The sequence below is a fragment of the Bombina bombina genome, chromosome 7, assembly GCF_027579735.1.
Source record: "Bombina bombina isolate aBomBom1 chromosome 7, aBomBom1.pri, whole genome shotgun sequence".
Lineage (NCBI taxonomy): Eukaryota > Metazoa > Chordata > Amphibia > Anura > Bombinatoridae > Bombina > Bombina bombina.
The window spans coordinates 94671938-94691286 of record NC_069505.1 but is presented as its reverse complement, the minus strand read 5'-3'; the positions used below and the strand labels follow the sequence as shown (position 1 = coordinate 94691286).

General features: G+C 43.1%; 1 protein-coding gene across 2 annotated transcripts in view; it reads right to left on the bottom strand.

The window, feature by feature from the left end:
* PHRF1 (PHD and ring finger domains 1) overlaps positions 1 to 19349 on the bottom strand; it is a 247004-nt gene that overhangs the window by 174358 nt on the left and 53297 nt on the right. For both annotated transcript variants that reach the window (XM_053720192.1, XM_053720193.1), the window contains exons 4-6: positions 18050 to 18291; positions 15828 to 15911; positions 15545 to 15666 (exon numbers count right to left, since the gene is read on the bottom strand). In XM_053720192.1, coding sequence (XP_053576167.1) covers positions 15545 to 15666; positions 15828 to 15911; positions 18050 to 18291 — 448 coding nt within the window. The remainder of the gene's footprint in view (positions 1 to 15544; positions 15667 to 15827; positions 15912 to 18049; positions 18292 to 19349) is intronic.

The following is a 19349-nucleotide window of genomic DNA, read 5'->3' as shown; positions in this document are numbered from 1 at the left end:
TGACAAAAAAAGATTGTACATCTGGGACATCTGTATACTCAAACAGATTTATACAGTCAGCACTACAGGGGTAAAAAAGCTCTTGGATCTATGGGATCTTCCTCTTGGCTCCCAAAAAATGATTCTAAAAGGGGGGGTTTGGTGCAGAACCAGGAGTCTTTTAAAGTGCTTGCGGACAACCCCTTCTCCAATCCTTCTTGGAGAAAAGACAAAATCCTGGGAATCCTAACCCTACTCCATGAGTAGCCCTTGGATTCACACCAATAAAGATATTTACGCCATATCTTATGGTAAATTTTCCTAGTAACAGGCTTACGTGCCTGAATCAAAGTATCTATGACCGAATCAGAAAAACCTTGCTTAGTTAAAATTAAGCGTTCAATCTCCAATCAGTCAGCTGTAGGGAAACGAGATTCGGATAATGGAAGGGACCCTGAAAGAGAAGGTCTTTCCTCAATGGGAGTTTCCACGGTGGCTGAGATGACATGTCCACCAGATCGGCATACCAAATCCTGCGAGGCCACGCATGGGCGATGAGGATCACCGATGCCCTCTCCTGTTTGATTCAAGCAATCACCCGGGGAAGGAGAGCAAACGGAGGGAATACATAAGGTAGGCTGAAAGACCAAGGCACTGCCAAGGCATCTATCAGCTCGGCCTGAGGATCCCTGGATCTGGACCCGTATCTCGGAAGCAGGCCTCTGCAACTGTAGACTCCTGAGAAGCATCCGCCTTAGGCAAAGATTTATCAAAAAAAATTTGGTCTCTATAATGTAAAGCCCTCTCAATGCATGAGGGACAAAAAGGAACAGGAGGTTCCACAGTGGCATCCAAACACATGGAACATGTTACAGTCTGGATATCATCTGAATCCATGATAACAGAAAGCAAGAAAAAATTGGTCTTGGCTCCTTTAAATTATATAGTTTCTCAATTTATGGCCAAATTGTACAGTGAATATCAGCACAAACTAAATACTTGTCAGTACATGTGATCCTGACAAGATACTGTGCCTTTAAGAAATAAAACATCTAACAATTTTTCTTTGTTACTGCAAATCAGTTAGACGATATCAGCATCAATAGATTTTAACAAGGAAACAAGCACCACCTCGCCTCAACAACTCTGCTGAGGCGCCTACCTGCCCTCACGGTCCACCGACCACTCTTAGGCACTAATCCGGAATGAATCCCACAACGCCCAAGACCGCTTGCTTAATTCTCAAACATGCGGTCGTGGCGTCACTTGCGATGGTCTCTACAAGCAGTCGGGACTTCCGGAAATGATGTACGCTGTGCGGCTACTAAGTCCAAGCGTGCCAAAGTAAACCCCGCCCTTTGTGGGCGTCGCATAAGCCATTGCCGAAAGCAATCCGAAAAAGCCGGATAGTTAACACAAAACACAGAGCCGTGAACCGGAGTCTCCTTGCAAGGCTCCGGTAACATACCCCCAGCCTCTGCCCCAAGTACACTAGACAGTGACCTGTAGGGAAGCCCTCACTCAGTTACACAAAACACAGAGCCGTCATTCTAATAAAGTACAGCTCTTCCAGAGCATCTGATAAGTAACATCATCGTGTCGGTTGACATGGCCACATGAGAACCCCACACGCTGTTAAACAGGAAAGCCCTACCCAGAGAGCCCATGTTCCCCAACAGATAGGAAGTGTACAGTAATTTCTGAGATAGCAAGTGGCCCAGAAAAATAAAAGACTGCACTTACCTCTATGCTGAGCGACAGCATGACACGTCCACAGGATCAAGAAGTCTTCTCCCTCCTGCAGCTCTGTGGACACAGAAAGGACCTTAGTTAATATCTGCTAAGACCATCATCAGAAGGGCAGCACTAGTATGGGAGGCACAGTGAAAGTTGAGTCCCACCAGTTCCCATTGCTTTAAAGCCATCTGTAGCTCTACTCTAGAGGCTGACAAGGAATACGGCTACACCCTATAATAAAATAGCACTGACTGGTACCATTTTAAAAATAATTAACTCTTGATTGAAGAATCCAAACTAACACCTCACTTTACCTCTTCCTATCACTAACACAGGCAAAGAGAATGACTGGAGTGGGATGGAAGGGAGGAGCCTTCTGACCCTTACGCTTACCAGAGAACAGGGCAGTAGATTGCGGAAAATCTTTAGTTGCTTGTAGATAAAATTCTAGAGCATGCACAACATCCAGGCGTTCCTTCTGAAGAGGAGGATTAGGACAAAGAGAAGGAGCAACAATTTCCTGATTGATGTAGCAATATGACACTACTTTAGGAAGAAATCCCATCTTAGTACTAAGGACCGCCTTATCAACATGAAAAATAAGGTAAGGGGAATCATACTGCAGAGCCGAAAGCTCGGAAACTCTGCGAGCAGAAGAAATAAAACTTTCCAAGATAACAACTTAATATCAACAGAGTGCATAGGCTCAAACGAAGCCTGCTGCAGAACTTTAAGAACAAGATTAAGGCTCCATGGATGAGCAACAGGTTTAAACACAGGCCTGGACAAAAGATTGAACATCTGGCAGGTCTGCCAGACGTTTATGCAAAAGAATAAATAGTGCAGATATCTGACCCTTCAGAGTACTGACTGACAAGCCTTTCTCCAGGCCATCCTGAAGAAAGGACAAAATGCGGGGGAACCCTCACTTGACTCCAAGAGAAACCCCTTGATTCGCACCAATTAAGGTATTTATGCCACACTTTATGGTAAATGTTGCGCGTTAGCGGCTTTCGAGCATGAAGCATGGTATCAATGACCTTCTCAGAAAAACTGTGTTTAATCTCCAAGCAGTCAGGTTAAAGAATCTGGATTTGGGTGGAGGAAGGGACCCTGAAGTAGAAGGTCCTTCCCTCAAAGGCAACCTCCAAGGGGGAAGAGAAGACGTCTTCATCAGATCTGCAAACAAGATCCTGCGAGGGCAGGCATGGGCGAATAGAATCACCAATGCCCTCTCCTGTTTGATACAAGCTATTACTCGAAAAAGGAGTGCACGCGGAGGAAACAGGTACACAAGACCGAAGTCCCAAGGAACTGCCAGAGCGTCGATCAGAGCTGCTTGCGGATCTCTTGACCTTGACCTGTACCTTGTAAGCTTGGCATTTAGACGAGATGCCATCAGATCCAACTCCAGAAGTCCCCACCTGAAGGTTATCATTGAGAATACCTCCGGATGAAGGGCCCACTCCCCTGGATGAAAAGTCTGCCTGTTTAGAAAATCTGCTTCCCAGTTGTCCACCCCTGGGATGTGGATGGCAGAAAGGTGACAATCGTGAGACTCCGACCAACGAAGAATGCGCGTCACCTCCTTCATAGCTAAGGAACTCTGAGTTCCTCCCTGGTGGTTGATATACGCCATGAGGCGATGTCCGACTGGTATCTGATAAACTGGACCAAACACAGTTGAGACAAAGCTGTTAGAGCATTGAAGATTGCTCTCAACTCTAGGATACTTATTGGGAGAGAAGACCCTGAGCCTTTAATGAACTCCAAACTGCTCCCCAGGCCGACAGGCTGGCATCTGTGGTCACAATCCCCCAAGATGGTCTCAGGAAGCATGTGCCCTGAGACAGATGGTCCTGGGAGATCCACCAAGATAGTGAGTCTCTCGTCAGGGAGTCCAGAACTATCCTCTGAGAGAGGTCCGAGTGGTCTCCGTTCCATTGTCTGAGCATGCATAACTGTAGAGGTCTTCGATGGAAATGAGCAAAAAGGAATAAAAGTCCATTAGAACAATTACTTCCATACACTGAGCCACTGATGGACGGATAGAGGACTCAAGAGAAAGACAAGAAGCAAGAAGTTTGGATTTTCTGACCTACAAAAATCTTCATGAACAGAGAGTCTATGACCGTCCCTAAAAAGCATACCCTGGTGTTTAGTACCATGGAACTCTTTTCCAGATTTACTTTCCACCCATGGGAACGTAGAATAGCCAACAGAGAGTCTGTATGGGATCTTGCTAAATGAAAAGATAGCGCCTGAACCAAGACATCGTCCAGGTACAGAGCCACCGCAATTCCCTGAGATCTGACTACCGCCAAAAGAGCCCCTAGAACCTTTGTAAAGATTTGGGGAGCCATGGCAAGGCCAAGGGAAGGGCAACAAATTGAAAGTGTTTGTCTAGAAAGACAAACCGTAGGAATTGGTGATGTTCCCTGTGAATAGGGACATTAAGATAAGGGTCCTTCAGTTCTATGGTAGTCATAAATTGACCCTCCTGAATAAAAAGGGAGAATGGAACGTATAGTCTCCATTTTGAAGGACGGAATCTTGAGAAATTTGTTGAGACACTTGAGGTCCAAAATGGGATGAAACAGAATCCTTAACCCTGTTCTTTCAGAGGCACTGGGCAATCACTACCAGAGAAGCTAGCTCCTTTACGCAGTTTAAGAAAGCCTCTCTCTTTACCCGGTTTACAGATAATCTTGACAAGAGAAATCTGCCCCTGGGGGTACAAGATTTGAATCCTATTCTGTATCCCTGGGAGACTACTTCCACTGCCCAAGGATCTGAGACATTGCAGATCCAAGCCTGTTGAAAGAAGGACAGCCTGCCCCCTACTCGATCCAAGACTGGATCAGCCGCGGCACCTTATGTTGACTTAGACTCAGAGGAAGGTTTCTTGGATTGATTTCCTTTATTCAAAGGTTGACTAGACCTCCATGAAGTTCTGGATTGCTCCATTTTGGAAGAAGAGGAGGAAGGCTTTTGTCCTTTGAAGTTGCGAATGGAACGAAAATTAGAATTCTGGCAACCCTTAGGTCTACCCTTCTTGTCCTGAAGTAGGAAAGCTCCCTTTCCACCAATAACTTCGGAAATTATCTCAGCCAAACCAGGACCAAATAAAGTTTTGCCTTTAAAGGGCAAAGACAGAAGTTTGGACTTGGATGTTACATCTGCAGGCCAAGATTTTAGCCACAGAACTCTGCGTACTAGAACTGGAAAGCTAGAAAAACAATTTGCATGCTGGCATCACAGATAAAAGTATTAGCCAGCTTTAGAGCCTTGATTCTATCCTGGATCTCCTCTATGGTAGTCTCCTCTGAAATTAGGTCGGACAAAAAGTTGCAACAATAAGAGGCTGCACCAGCAACAGTCACAATACATTGCAAACCCTGATGAAGAAACATCTTTCTTAAAGGGACACTGAACCCAATTTTTTTCTTTTGCGAATCAGATAGAGCATGCAATTTTAAACAACTTTCTAATTTACTCCTAATTTTTTCTTCGTTCTCTTGCTATCTTTTTTTGAAAAAGAATGCATCTAAGCTTTTTTTGGGGTTCAGAACTCTTGACAGCACTTTTTTATTGGTGGATGAATTTATCCACCAATCAGCAAGAACAACCCAGGTTGTTCACCAAAAATGGGCCGGCATCTAAACTTATATTCTTGCATTTCAAATAAAGATACCAAGAGAATGAAGAAAATGTGATAATAGGAGTAAATTAGAAAGTTGCTTAAAATGTCATGCTCTATCTGAATCTCAAAAGAAAAAAACATAATTTATGCTTACCTGATAAATTCCTTTCTTCTGTAGTGTGATCAGTCCACGGGTCATCATTACTTCTGGGATATTACTCCTCCCCAACAGGAAGTGCAAGAGGATTCACCCAGCAGAGCTGCATATAGCTCCTCCCCTCTACGTCACTCCCAGTCATTCGACCAAGGACCAACGAGAAAGGAAAAGCCAAGGGTGAAGTGGTGACTGGAGTATAAATTAAAAAATATTTACCTGCCTTAAAAACAGGGCGGGCCGTGGACTGATCACACTACAGAAGAAAGGAATTTATCAGGTAAGCATAAATTATGTTTTCTTCTGTTAAGTGTGATCAGTCCACGGGTCATCATTACTTCTGGGATACCAATACCAAAGCAAAAGTACACGGATGACGGGAGGGATAGGCAGGCTCTTTATACAGAAGGAACCACTGCCTGAAGAACCTTTCTCCCAAAAATAGCCTCCGATGAAGCAAAAGTGTCAAATTTGTAAAATTTGGAAAAAGTATGAAGTGAAGACCAAGTTGCAGCCTTGCAAATCTGTTCAACAGAGGCCTCATTCTTGAAGGCCCAAGTGGAAGCCACAGCTCTAGTAGAATGAGCTGTAATTCTTTCAGGAGGCTGCTGTCCAGCAGTCTCATAAGCTAAACGAATTATGCTACGAAGCCAAAAAGAAAGAGAGGTAGCGGAAGCTTTTTGACCTCTCCTCTGCCCAGAGTAAATGACAAACAGAGAAGACGTTTGTCGAAATTCCTTAGTTGCCTGTAAGTAAAATTTTAGAGCACGGACTACATCCAGGTTGTGCAGTAGACGTTCCTTCTTTGAAGAAGGATTTGGGCATAAAGAAGGAACAACAATCTCTTGATTGATATTCCTGTTAGTAACTACCTTAGGTAAGAACCCAGGTTTAGTACGCAGGACTACCTTATCCGAATGAAAAATCAAATAAGGAGAATCACAATGTAAGGCTGATAATTCAGAGACTCTTCGAGCCGAGGAAATAGCCATTAAAAATAGAACTTTCCAAGATAACAACTTTATATCAATGGAATGAAGGGGTTCAAACGGAACGCCCTGAAAAACATTAAGAACAAGGTTTAGACTCCATGGTGGAGCAACAGTTTTAAACACAGGCTTAATCCTGGTCAAAGCCTGACAAAAAGCCTGGACGTCAGGAACTTCTGACCGACGTTTGTGTAACAGAATGGACAGAGCTGAGATCTGTCCCTTTAATGAACTAGCAGATAAACCCTTTTCTAAACCTTCTTGTAGAAAAGACAATATCCTAGGAATCCTAACCTTACTCCAAGAGTAACCTTTGGATTCACACCAATATAGGTATTTATGCCATATCTTATGGTAAATCTTTCTGGTAACAGGTTTCCTAGCCTGTATTAAGGTATCAATAACTGACTCAGAAAACCCACGTCTTGATAAAATCAAGCGTTCAATTTCCAAGCAGTCAGCTTCAGAGAAGTTAGATTTTGATGTTTGAAGGGACCCTGTATCAGAAGGTCCTGTTTCAGAGGTAGAGACCAAGGTGGACAGGATGACATGTCCACCAGGTCTGCATACCAAGTCCTGCGTGGCCACGCAGGTGCTATTAGAATCACTGATGCTCTCTCTTGTTTGATTCTGGCAATCAATCGCGGAAGCAACGGGAAGGGTGGAAACACGTAAGCCATCCTGAAGTCCCAAGGTGCTGTCAGAGCATCTATCAGGACTGCTCCTGGATCCCTGGATCTGGACCCGTAACGAGGAAGCTTGGCGTTCTGTCGAGACGCCATGAGATCTATCTCTGGTTTGCCCCAACGTCGAAGTATTTGGGCAAAGACCTCCGGATGAAGTTCCCACTCCCCCGGATGAAAAGTCTGACGACTTAAGAAATCCGCCTCCCAGTTCTCCACTCCCGGGATGTGGATTGCTGACAGGTGGCAAGAGTGAGACTCTGCCCAGAGAATTATCTTTGATACTTCCATCATAGCTAGGGAGCTTCTTGTCCCTCCCTGATGGTTGATGTAAGCTACAGTCGTGATGTTGTCCGACTGAAACCTGATGAACCCCCGAGTTGTCAACTGGGGCCAAGCCAGGAGGGCATTGAGAACTGCTCTCAATTCCAGAATGTTTATTGGCAGGAGACTCTCCTCCTGACTCCATTGTCCCTGAGCCTTCAGAGAATTCCAGACGGCACCCCAACCTAGAAGGCTGGCGTCTGTTGTTACAATTGTCCAGTCTGGTCTGCTGAATGGCATCCCCCTGGACAGATGTGGCCGAGAAAGCCACCATAGAAGAGAATTTCTGGTCTCTTGATCCAGATTCAGAGAAGGGGATAAGTCTGAGTAATCCCCATTCCACTGACTTAGCATGCACAGTTGCAGTGGTCTGAGGTGTAAGCGTGCAAAGGGTACTATGTCCATTGCCGCTACCATTAAGCCGATTCCCTCCATGCATTGAGCCACTGACGGGTGTTGAATGGAATGAAGGGTGCGGCAAGCACTTTGAAGTCTTTTTAGCCTGTCCTCTGTCAGGTAAATCTTCATTTCTACAGAATCTATAAGAGTCCCCAGGAAGGGAACTCTTGTGAGTGGAACGAGTGAACTTTTCTTTTCGTTCACCTTCCATCCATGTGAACTTAGAAATGCCAGCACTAACTCTGTATGAGACTTGGCAGTTTGAAAGCTTGAAGCTTGTATCAGAATGTCGTCTAGGTATGGAGCTACCGAGATTCCCCGCGGTCTTAGTACCGCCAGAAGAGCACCCAGAACCTTTGTGAAGATTCTTGGAGCTGTAGCCAATCCGAATGGAAGAGCCACAAACTGGTAATGCCTGTCTAGGAAGGCAAACCTTAGGTACCGATAATGATCTTTGTGAATCGGTATGTGAAGGTAAGTATCTTTTAAATCTACAGTGGTCATGTACTGACCCTCTTGGATCATAGGTAAAATTGTCCGAATAGTCTCCATCTTGAACGATGGAACTCTTAGGAATTTGTTTAGGATCTTTAAGTCCAGGATTGGTCTGAAAGTTCCCTCTTTTTTGGGAACCACAAACAGATTTGAGTAAAACCCCTGTCCCTGTTCCGATCGTGGAACTGGATGGATTACTCCCATTAACAAGAGCTCTTGTACGCAGCGTAGAAACGCCTCTTTCTTTGTCTGGATTGTTGACAATCTTGACAGATGAAATCTCTCTCTTGGAGGAGAGTATTTGAAGTCCAGAAGGTATCCCTGAGATATTATCTCTAGCGCCCAGGGATCCTGAACATCTCTTGCCCAAGCCTGGGCGAAGAGAGAAAGTCTGCCCCCCACTAGATCCGATCCCGGATCGGGGGCCCTCAATTCATGCTGTCTTAGGGGCAGCAGCAGGTTTCCTAGTCTGCTTGCCCTTGTTCCAGGACTGGTTAGGTTTCCAGCCTTGTCTGTAGCGAGCAACAGCTCCTTCCTGTTTTGGTGCAGAGGAAGTTGATGCTGCTCCAGCTTTGAAATTACGAAAGGAACGAAAATTAGACTGTCTAGTCTTGGCTTTGGCTTTGTCCTGAGGCAGGGCATGGCCTTTACCTCCTGTAATGTCAGCGATAATCTCTTTCAACCCGGGCCCGAATAAGGTCTGCCCTTTGAAAGGTATATTAAGCAATTTAGACTTAGAAGTAACATCAGCTGACCAGGATTTTAGCCACAGCGCCCTGCGTGCCTGAATGGCGAATCCTGAATTCTTCGCCGTAAGTTTAGTAAGATGTACTACGGCCTCCGAAATGAATGAATTAGCTAGTTTAAGGACTCTAAGCCTGTCCGTAATGTCGTCCAGAGTAGCTGAACCAATGTTCTCTTCCAGAGACTCAATCCAGAATGCCGCTGCAGCCGTGATCGGCGCAATGCATGCAAGGGGTTGCAATATAAAACCTTGTTGAACAAACATTTTCTTAAGGTAACCCTCTAACTTTTTATCCATTGGATCTGAAAAAGCACAGCTATCCTCCACCGGGATAGTGGTACGCTTAGCTAAGGTAGAAACTGCTCCCTCCACCTTAGGGACCGTTTGCCATAAGTCCCTTGTGGTGGCGTCTATTGGAAACATTTTTCTAAATATCGGAGGGGGTGAGAACGGCACACCGGGTCTATCCCACTCCTTAGTAACAATTTCAGTAAGTCTCTTAGGTATAGGAAAAACCTCAGTACTCGTCGGTACCGCAAAATATTTATCCAACCTACACATTTTCTCTGGTATTGCAACTGTGTTACAATCATTCAGAGCCGCTAACACCTCCCCTAGTAATACACGGAGGTTTTCCAGTTTAAATTTAAAATTTGAAATATCTGAATCCAGTCTGTTTGGATCAGAACCGTCACCCACAGAATGAAGTTCTCCGTCCTCACGTTCTGCCACCTGTGACGCAGTGTCTGACATGGCCCTAATATTATCAGCGCACTCTGTTCTCACCCCAGAGTGATCACGCTTACCTCTTAGTTCTGGTAATTTAGCCAAAACCTCAGTCATAACAGTAGCCATATCCTGTAATGTGATTTGTAATGGCCGCCCAGATGTACTCGGCGCTACAATATCACGCACCTCCCTCTGAGCGGGAGATGTAGGTACTGACACGTGAGGCGAGTTAGTCGGCATAACTCTCCCCTCATTGTTTGGTGAAATTTGTTCAATTTGTACAGATTGACTTTTATTTAAAGTAGCATCAATACAGTTAGTACATAAATTTCTATTGGGCTCCACTTTGGCATTGCAACAAATGACACAGGTATCATCCTCTGAATCAGACATGTTTAACACACTAGCAAATAAACTTGCAACTTGGAAATACAATTCAATTAGAATAATATTAAAACGTACTGTGCCTTTAAAAAGCACAGAAGATCTATGACAGTTGAAAATTAATAAATTGAAACAGTTATAGCCTCAATCCTTGTAAACAACACAACTTTAGCAAAGGTTTAATCCCATTAGCAAAGATAACAAATTCTGAAAGCAGGAAACAAATTACAGAATAAACGTTTTTTATCTCAGTCAAACTATAATTCTCACAGCTCTGCTGAGAGAAATTACCTCCCTCAAAATAAGTTTTGAAGACCCCTGAGCTCTGTAGAGATGAACCGGATCATGCAGGGAATACAATGAGTTGCTGACTGAAATATTTGATGCAGTAAAAGCGCCAAAAAAACGGCCCCTCCCCCTCACACACAGCAGTGAGGGAGAACAGAAACTGTCAGAAAAACAGATTAAGCAACTGCCAAGTGGAAAAATAGTGCCCAAACATTTATTCACTCAGTACCTCAGTAAATGAAAACGATTTTACATTCCAGCAAAAACGTTAAACATAATCTCTAGTTATTAAACAGCTTTATGTATTTCTTACAGTGTAATTCTAGTGAAGTACCATTCCCCAGAATACTGAAGTGTAAAGTATACATACATGACATTATATCGGTATGGCAGGATTTTCTCATCAATTCCATTGTCAGAAAATAAAAACTGCTACATACCTCTATGCAGATTCATCTGCCCGCTGTCCCCTGATCTGAAGTTTACCTCTCCTCAGATGGCCGAGAAACAGCAATATGATCTTAACTACTCCGGCTAAAATCATAACAAAAACTCTGGTAGATTCTTCTTCAAACTCTGCCAGAGAGATAATAACACACTCCGGTGCAATTTTAAAATAACAAACTTTTGATTGAAGATATAAAACTAAGTATAATCACCATAGTCCTCTCACACATCCTATCTAGTCGTTGGGTGCAAGAGAATGACTGGGAGTGACGTAGAGGGGAGGAGCTATATGCAGCTCTGCTGGGTGAATCCTCTTGCCCTTCCTGTTGGGGAGGAGTAATATCCCAGAAGTAATGATGACCCGTGGACTGATCACACTTAACAGAAGAAAATTGGATTTAGTGTCCCTTTAAGTAAACTTCCAGTTTCTTATCCATAGGGTCCTTAAAAGAGGAGATATCCTCAAGGGGAATAGTTTTTCTCTTCGCTAGAGTGGATATAGCGCCCTCTACCTTAGGCACAGTGAGCCACAAGTCACGCACAGAGTCAGCAACAGGAACCTTTTTTTTTTTTTTAAAACAGGGGGCGGGGAAAAAGGGGATCCCCAGCTTCTCCCATTCCTGAGCTATAATGTCAGACAAGCGATCTAGAATCGGGAACACCTCCACATATGTAGGTTTGACATCAAAAACTCTGTTAAGTTTATTAGACCTCTTAGGAGTCTCAGCGACAGTAGAGTCGGAGACCTCCAATGTAACTAGAACCTCTTTCAAGAGTAAACGGAGGTGCTCAAGCTTAAATCTAAAATTTACCTCCTCTGAGTCTGCTGTACTAGCAACAGCAGATTCAGAATCAGAGATCTCGCCCTCAGAAGCTACTGAGGAATGATCCTTCTCAGATAACTGAGACAGGCTGACTGATTGAAAAAGCATGAGATTATGCTGCGCTCAGCGGACTGTTTAAAACATTAAAGGAAGGTACATGCCCCCTAAAGTCTACACAAGCATCCTGATTAGAGTGAATAAATATAACTCAAAATATGAGAACTCCAATTACAGACATTTTACATGCCTGTTGTCTAATTAACCCTCTCATTGCCAGCCTCATAGATGGTAACCTGATAATCAAGTTACTTCACCCCTTAATAGCAGATGCAGTGTTGCAGAGATGCTCTTAATATATCTCCACAGAGAGATCATTTTTGTCCCATGAAAAGTCCACAGAGGAATTAACCCCAGAGTGCCGATTGCTTCTAACCTAGAAGGGAAAGCACTTACCTGTGGATCCAGCTGCGGAGCAGGAACAGCTTCTCAGGTATGACAGACTCAACCGACCACTTACAGGGACCTGTAGAAAAAGAAAAGCAAGGTAACCAACCGTGATTTTCTATAGAGGGGTAGTATAAGTGTTAGAAGGTAAGCAAGGACTCTCTCACCGTCTTCTAACTGCTAAAAGCCACCATTACTCTCACTAAAGAGGGTTAGATGGACACAGCACAGCCCCAATCCTTGCTTGCAGGGAAAAGTACCCATTAAAAGATTTATATCTTTAGACACCATCTTCGTACATCCTTCTGATGTATAAGGCAAAGAATAACTGGGGGCTTATGGGAAGTGGTAGTGATACTTAACAGCTCTGCTGGGGTGTTCTTTGCCTCCTCCTGGTGGCCAGGAGTTGAATTCCCACTAGTAATTAGAATGGATTTGTGGATTCTCTATGCCTTGGAAAGAAAAAACTTTTATGATTCAGATAGAGCAGCAGTTTTAATACTTTCCAAGTTACTTCCATTATCAAATTTTGCAGTCTTTTTATATGCACACTTTCTGGGGAACAAGATCCTACTGAGCATGTGCACAAGATCACAGGGTATACATATACTAGTCAGTGATTCGCCGATGTCTGTCACATGATACAGGGGCCGGAAAATGAGAAAAAATTTGTCAGAAAAAAAAAATCTACTGCTTATTTGAAATTCAGAGTATGTGTTATTGCCCTGTCTTTTTATTATGTTTGTTAATTATGCAATTCTACTGAGAAGTTCTTTGAAGTGAATGTAAATTTGAATGAATAAGTGCCCGCTTTTTAAAAATACTATTAAAAACAGGGGCACTTTCATTCATTCAAAATTTACATTGAAGGTTTTTTTTTATTGAAGTATTTTTTAAAAAACAGGCACTTATTTAATTTAAATTCACTTTAAGCTGTGCAGAAATGGTAGTTAACCCTTTGGCTGCTAAGCCATTTCCCACCTGGGTGCTAATATATTTTTTTTTATTATTATTATTATTGAAATGTTTGAAAACTTTTTTTTTTTACTTTTATATTTTTTTTTGCAGACCCCCAAGACTTACACTGTTGGAAAGGTTAGGCGATTACCTTTCCAACAATGGGTCTTGGGGGTCTGTAGCTGCTTAGATGCCTGAGATACAGGCTTCTAAGCAGCATGCCCCTCCTCCTATACTTAGCATTGTTAAGTATAAATAAAGTTGCGCGGTGACGTCATCACGTAATTGCGCGTGACGTCACCGCGCATCACGTGAAGCCCCGGCGATGCCTGTCACTCTACAGGCACGATCGCCGGGGTAGGATCAGTAAGGAGCCCCCAGATCTCCCTCAAGGTGGGGGAGTGCTCATGACGGCTCTGAGTGAGAAACTCGGTGACGGCTCAGAGCCGTCATTAGCACTCAAAGGGTTAAAGGACCACTAAACTTTCATGATTCAGATAGATCACACAATTTTAAACAACTTTCCAATTCACATCCATTATCTAAATAGGCAACAATCTTTTGATATGCACACTTTCTGATGCACCAGCTCCTACTGAGCATGTGCAAGATTCAAAGAATATATGCATTTTGTGATTGGCTGATGGCTGTCACATGATTCAGGGGGGAAAGAAAATAAAACTAACTTTGAAATTTGTCAGAAAAAAAATCCACTACTCATGAAATCCAAACTAACTGCTTTTGTATTGTCTATTTATTATGCATTTGTTGGTTATGCTATTTTACTGTGTTTAGTGTCCTTTATTGCAAAAGAACTTCTGAAAGACAGTGGCTGTGGTTCCTTGGGGATTTCATTGCAATGGGGACAACTGTTTCTATTTCTCCCAGCCGGGTGACATTATGAAGTAGCTGGGTGGGGGCAGTTTAATACTTTGCAATTTTATAACATTTTCTGTTATTTATCCAAAGAATAAATGAAATTGCATAATTTAACTAAAACTGATTTAATGACCATTTGTGCAGCAAACTTAAAAAAAAAAAATATTAGCTCATGTTAGCTAAATATTGAGTTGAAATTTTAGCCCTTAAAAAGGGACATTTAACACTTTGAGATGGTAATATAAAATAATAAATCGTAAACATATTAAAAAAAGTCTGCAATATACTTTATTTTATCCCCTTTTCCTGTAACTCCATTCTGAATTTGTGAGCTTTTCAGTTCCTGTTAGAAACGGAAGTGCAGAACGCTGTTAAATCCAGCACAACCATTGGCTGCACACTCTAGTGACTTATTTATATTTATGTCTCTAATTGGCCACAGCAGAGAAGGTAACCTAAGTTACAACATGGCAGCTCCCATTGTTTTATAGATATTAAAACTTTAAGCTTGTTTTGTCAATATTTAAACAACTGTAATGTCCCTTTAAATATGGCCTGGGGACAACATAGGTATCTCCCTTACATATAGATCAAGTCTAAGTTATGTGTCTCATTGTACGTTCAAATCTTTAAAGGGACAGTAAAGCCAAAATTAAACAAATTGATTGGATAGAGTAAAACATTTTAAACCACTTTCCAACTTACTTATATTATCAATTTTGCTATGATCTCTTCATATCCTTTGTTAAAGAGTAATCCTAGGTGAACTCAGGAGCATGCACGTGTCTATAGCCACCTGGCAGCAGTGTTTACAGCAATATACAATGTCGCAAATACTGCTGCTATAGACTGCTACAGACACATGCACGTTCCTGATATACTATCAGCTTACGTAAGGTTTATGCCTTAACAAAGGAAACTGAGAGAACAAAGCAAATTTGATAATGAAAGTAAATGGTAAAGTTATTTAAAGGGACACTGAACCCACATTTTTTCTTTCATGATTCAGATAGAGCATGGAATTTTAAGCAACTTTATAATTTACTCCTATTATCAAATTTTCTTTATTCTCTTGGCATCTTTATTTGAAATGCAAGAATGTAAGTTTAGATGCCGGCCCATTTTTGGTGAACAACCTGGGTTGTCCTTGTTGATTGGTGGATAAATTCATCCACCAATAAAAAATTGCTGTCCAGAGTTCTGAACTAAGAAATAAGCTTAGATGCCTTCTTTTTCAAATAAAGATAGCAAGAGAACAAAGAAAAAATGATAATAGGAGTAAATTAGAAAATTGCTTAAAATTGCATGCTCTATCTGAATCACGAAAGAAAAAATTTGGGTTCAGTGTCCCTTTAAAACAGCATGCTCTATCTTAATGAATGTTTAATTTTTACTTTACTGTCCCTTTAACTGTGATATCTGTCCTACTATACCAAGCACTTACCCAGAATCACAGCCATCACAAAGTAATAGCCGATCTTCACGGTCACTGCGCCCACAAACCTCGCAGTTAGTGATATCATCTTCTTCCACCTCCGCTTCAGCTCCTTTGATTTGTACAGGCACCTAAAAGGGAGGTTTATTATTAAAGATACATTTATAGTTCCTCATCAGTGAATGTTCTAATCATAAGCTTATATGTCTACATTTTAGAACCAAAATTATTTCAAGGCATAATTGCATGAAAGAAAATTGTGAATGTAACTGATATCAGTCTCCAAACTCACCTTTTTCAAGATCTCACCACCAAAATGAGCTCGGATGTGAATGCAGGTGAAAGCAATCCTATCCACAGGGCATGAGTTGGCATTCTGTAAACACAAAAATGAAGACATAGTCACCAAAGCAGAAAATAAATGCCAGTACTGCCCAGACTAATATTTCTCCTGTAAGGTTCTGCGCGGGAAGTCAATATAAAGCTAAAATGAGCTAATATTACAGGTTTTCAAAAAGTTTAATCAAATCGAGTGTTTAGCTCTTCAACAAATATTATCATCCTATATAATAAAAGGCCAAGTGTGTTTGTCCGAAGCGGTCATGCGCAGTAGAGACTGCGCGCGAGGACAAACACACCTGGCCTTAGAGTCCCTACCTGAAAAGCCGGTGCAAAAGTGGGCGTGGCCGGGCATGACAGGGCGTGGCCAGGCATGCCGGTGGCATGGTCGGGCACGAGGGATAGAGGGGAGAGAAGAAGAAAGAGAAGGGGAGAGAGATAGAGAGGGGGAAAGCACAAAATAGATGGGAAAGAGCAAGAGAGGGGTAAGAGAGAAAATAAGAGGGGGAAAAGAGAGAGGGATGGAGAGAAAGTAAAAAAGAGGTGCAGAGAGAGCGCGCAAAAGAGCGGGAGAGAGAGGGGGAAGAGAGAGCAAAAGAGAGGGGGAAGAGAGAGCAAAAGAGAGAGGGAAGAGAGAGCAAAAGAGAGGGGGAAGAGAGAGCAAAAGAGAGGGGGAAGAGAGAGCAAAAGAGAGGGGGAAGAGAGAGCAAAAGAGAGGGGGAAGAGAGAGCAAAAGAGAGGGGGAAGAGAGAGCAAAAGAGAGGGGGAAGAGAGAGCAAAAAAGAGAGGGGGAAGAGAGAGCAAAAGAGAGGGGGAAGAGAGAGCAAAAAAGAGAGGGGGAAGAGAGAGCAAAAGAGAGGGGGAAGAGAGAGCAAAAAGAGAGGGGGAAGAGAGAGCAAAAGAGAGGGTGAGAGAGAGCAAAAGAGAGGGGGAAGAGAGAGCAAAAGAGAGGGGGAAGAGAGAGCAAAAGAGAGGGGGAAGAGAGAGCAAAAGAGAGGGGGAAGAGAGAGCAAAAGAGAGGGGGAAGAGAGAGCAAAAGAGAGGGGGAAGAGAGAGCAAAAGAGAGGGGGAAGAGAGAGCAAAAGAGAGGGGGAAGAGAGAGCAAAAGAGAGGGGGAAGAGAGAGCAAAAGAGAGGGGGAAGAGAGAGCAAAAGAGAGGGGGAAGAGAGAGCAAAAGAGAGGGGGAAGAGAGAGCAAAAGAGAGGGGGAAGAGAGAGCAAAAGAGAGGGGGAAGAGAGAGCAAAAGAGAGGGGGAAGAGAGCAAAAGAGAGGGGGAAGAGAGCGCAAAAGAGAGGGGGAAGAGAGCGCGCAAAAGAGAGGGGGGAGAGAAAGCAAAAGAGAGGGGGGAGAGAAAGCAAAAGAGAGGGGGGAGAGAAAGCAAAAGAGAGGGGGGAGAGAAAGCAAAAGAGAGGGGGGAGAGAAAGCAAAAGAGGTGGGAGAGAAAGCAAAAGAGGTGGGAAAGAAAGCAAAAGAGGTGGGAAAGAAAGCAAAAGAGAGGGGGGAGAGAGGGAGCAAAAAGAGAGGGGAAAGAGCATAAGAGGGGAGAGAGAGCAAAAGAGAGGGGGGATAGAGAGGGGGTGGAGTGAGAGCGCAAAAGAGAGGGGGAGAGCGCACAAAAGAGGGGGGAGAAAGAGCAAGAGAGACGGGGGAGAGAGCAAAAGAGGGGGGGAGAGAGCAAAAAAGAGGGGGGGAGAGAGCAAAAGAGAGGGGGGGAGAGAGCAAAAGAGAGGGGGGGAGAGAGCAAAAGAGAGGGGGGGAGAGAGCAAAAGAGAGGGGGGGAGAGAGCAAAAGAGAGGGGGGGAGAGAGCAAAAGAGAGGGGGGGGAGAGAGCAAAAGAGAGGGGGGGAGAGAGCAAAAGAGAGGGGGGGGGGGAGAGAGCAAAAGAGAGGGGGGGGGGGAGAGCAAAAGAGAGGGGGGGGGGGAGAGAGCAAAAGAGAGGGGGGGGGGGAGAGAGCAAAAGAGAGGGGGGGGGGGGAGAGCAAAAGAGAGGGGGGGGAGAGAGCAAAAGAGAGGGGGGGGGGGAGAGAGCAAAAGAGAGGGGGGGGGGGGAGAGAGCAAAAGAGAGGGACCACTGCACTGCAAAAAATGGCCTGTGTGAACGGGCTTTAGGACTAGTTATTAATATTTATATATGTGCAGTAATTCAACCTATATGAAAGCAAATCAATTACTGACCTTCGACCACTCCACAATGCAGTCCAGGCAGAAGTAATGGTTGCAGTTTTCTGGGGTCCCCACAACTTGGTTTCTGAAGCCATTCAGACAGATAGGACAGTTTTCCGTTTCCTCATCTGAGCTCTGTGCATCATTTACTATTATTGTATTGGCGTCTGTGCCACCCACCACTGAGTCCTCCTCATCCTCCTCCTCTTCCCCCTCACCATCTTCTTCATCGTCATCGTCATCTTCTTCAGACCCTTATGATAGTAAAAACAGTTGATTATAAGATTTCTATAAGATGTGTATACTATTATGCTCTACTAACAAGTAAGATTAACAACGACCACACCAAGTGGGAAGGACCTTTAGAAAAAGGGAATTTATCAATCAATAATATGAAATGGTGACTTTATGTTTATACACACACCTATAGCTTGTCCCTTTTAAGAGTTGATACTTTTGTCTCCATGTAAAACATTCCATTATTATAGATTTTTCTTTGCATAAATGTTTTGTAGATGATCCATTTATATAGCCCATCTGGTGTGTGTGTGGGGGTTGCAACAACATATAGTTTTGCTTATTTTTAAATAACATTGTGTTGATTTTCAGACTCCTAACCAAGCCACAAAGATTTAGATATATTACTGATCTATACAGACTGCTTGTTTGTCCCAGACTACCTCATCAACAGAGCTAAATTGGGAGCGTCTAAGAAAGTTTTTAAAAGATTTTATACTGGATTTTTCAATCAGTATCTGTGCATATTCTTCCTTATAGTAGTGTCTATTACATGAAGTTAAATGAAAAATGGTGTATACTGTCCCTGTAATGGGTATCACTTTCATCTATCTCACATTTCAATTCTAGGACTGCATCAGAGCAACTTAATTTGCTCAATTCCACCGTGTATCACTATTCCCATCAGGTTTGTAAAGACTGCTCCTGTAGTTCAAAAACACCTTTGTGCATGGTTAATCCATCTAGAAAACTCCCACTCTTACAGGCATTGTAAAGCATCATAAAGCGCGGAATCACTGAATACTAAATCAAAACCTTTTTTTTTTTTATGTTTAGTTTAAGGCACTGCCCCTTGGTATAAAGCCACTGACCACCCAGGTGAAGTAATTAAAATAACAAGGGTTCACTATACATAGATAAATCCTAGCATTTGTACATACTACAAACCAAAATGAGGTTTATTGTACTGAATTAACAAAAACTCTATAGGGCAATCAAACAATAATTCTAACTCTTCATTTCTCAGGAATGTTCGCTTTCACAGATGATCATTATTCTATCAAGGCTTTAAATG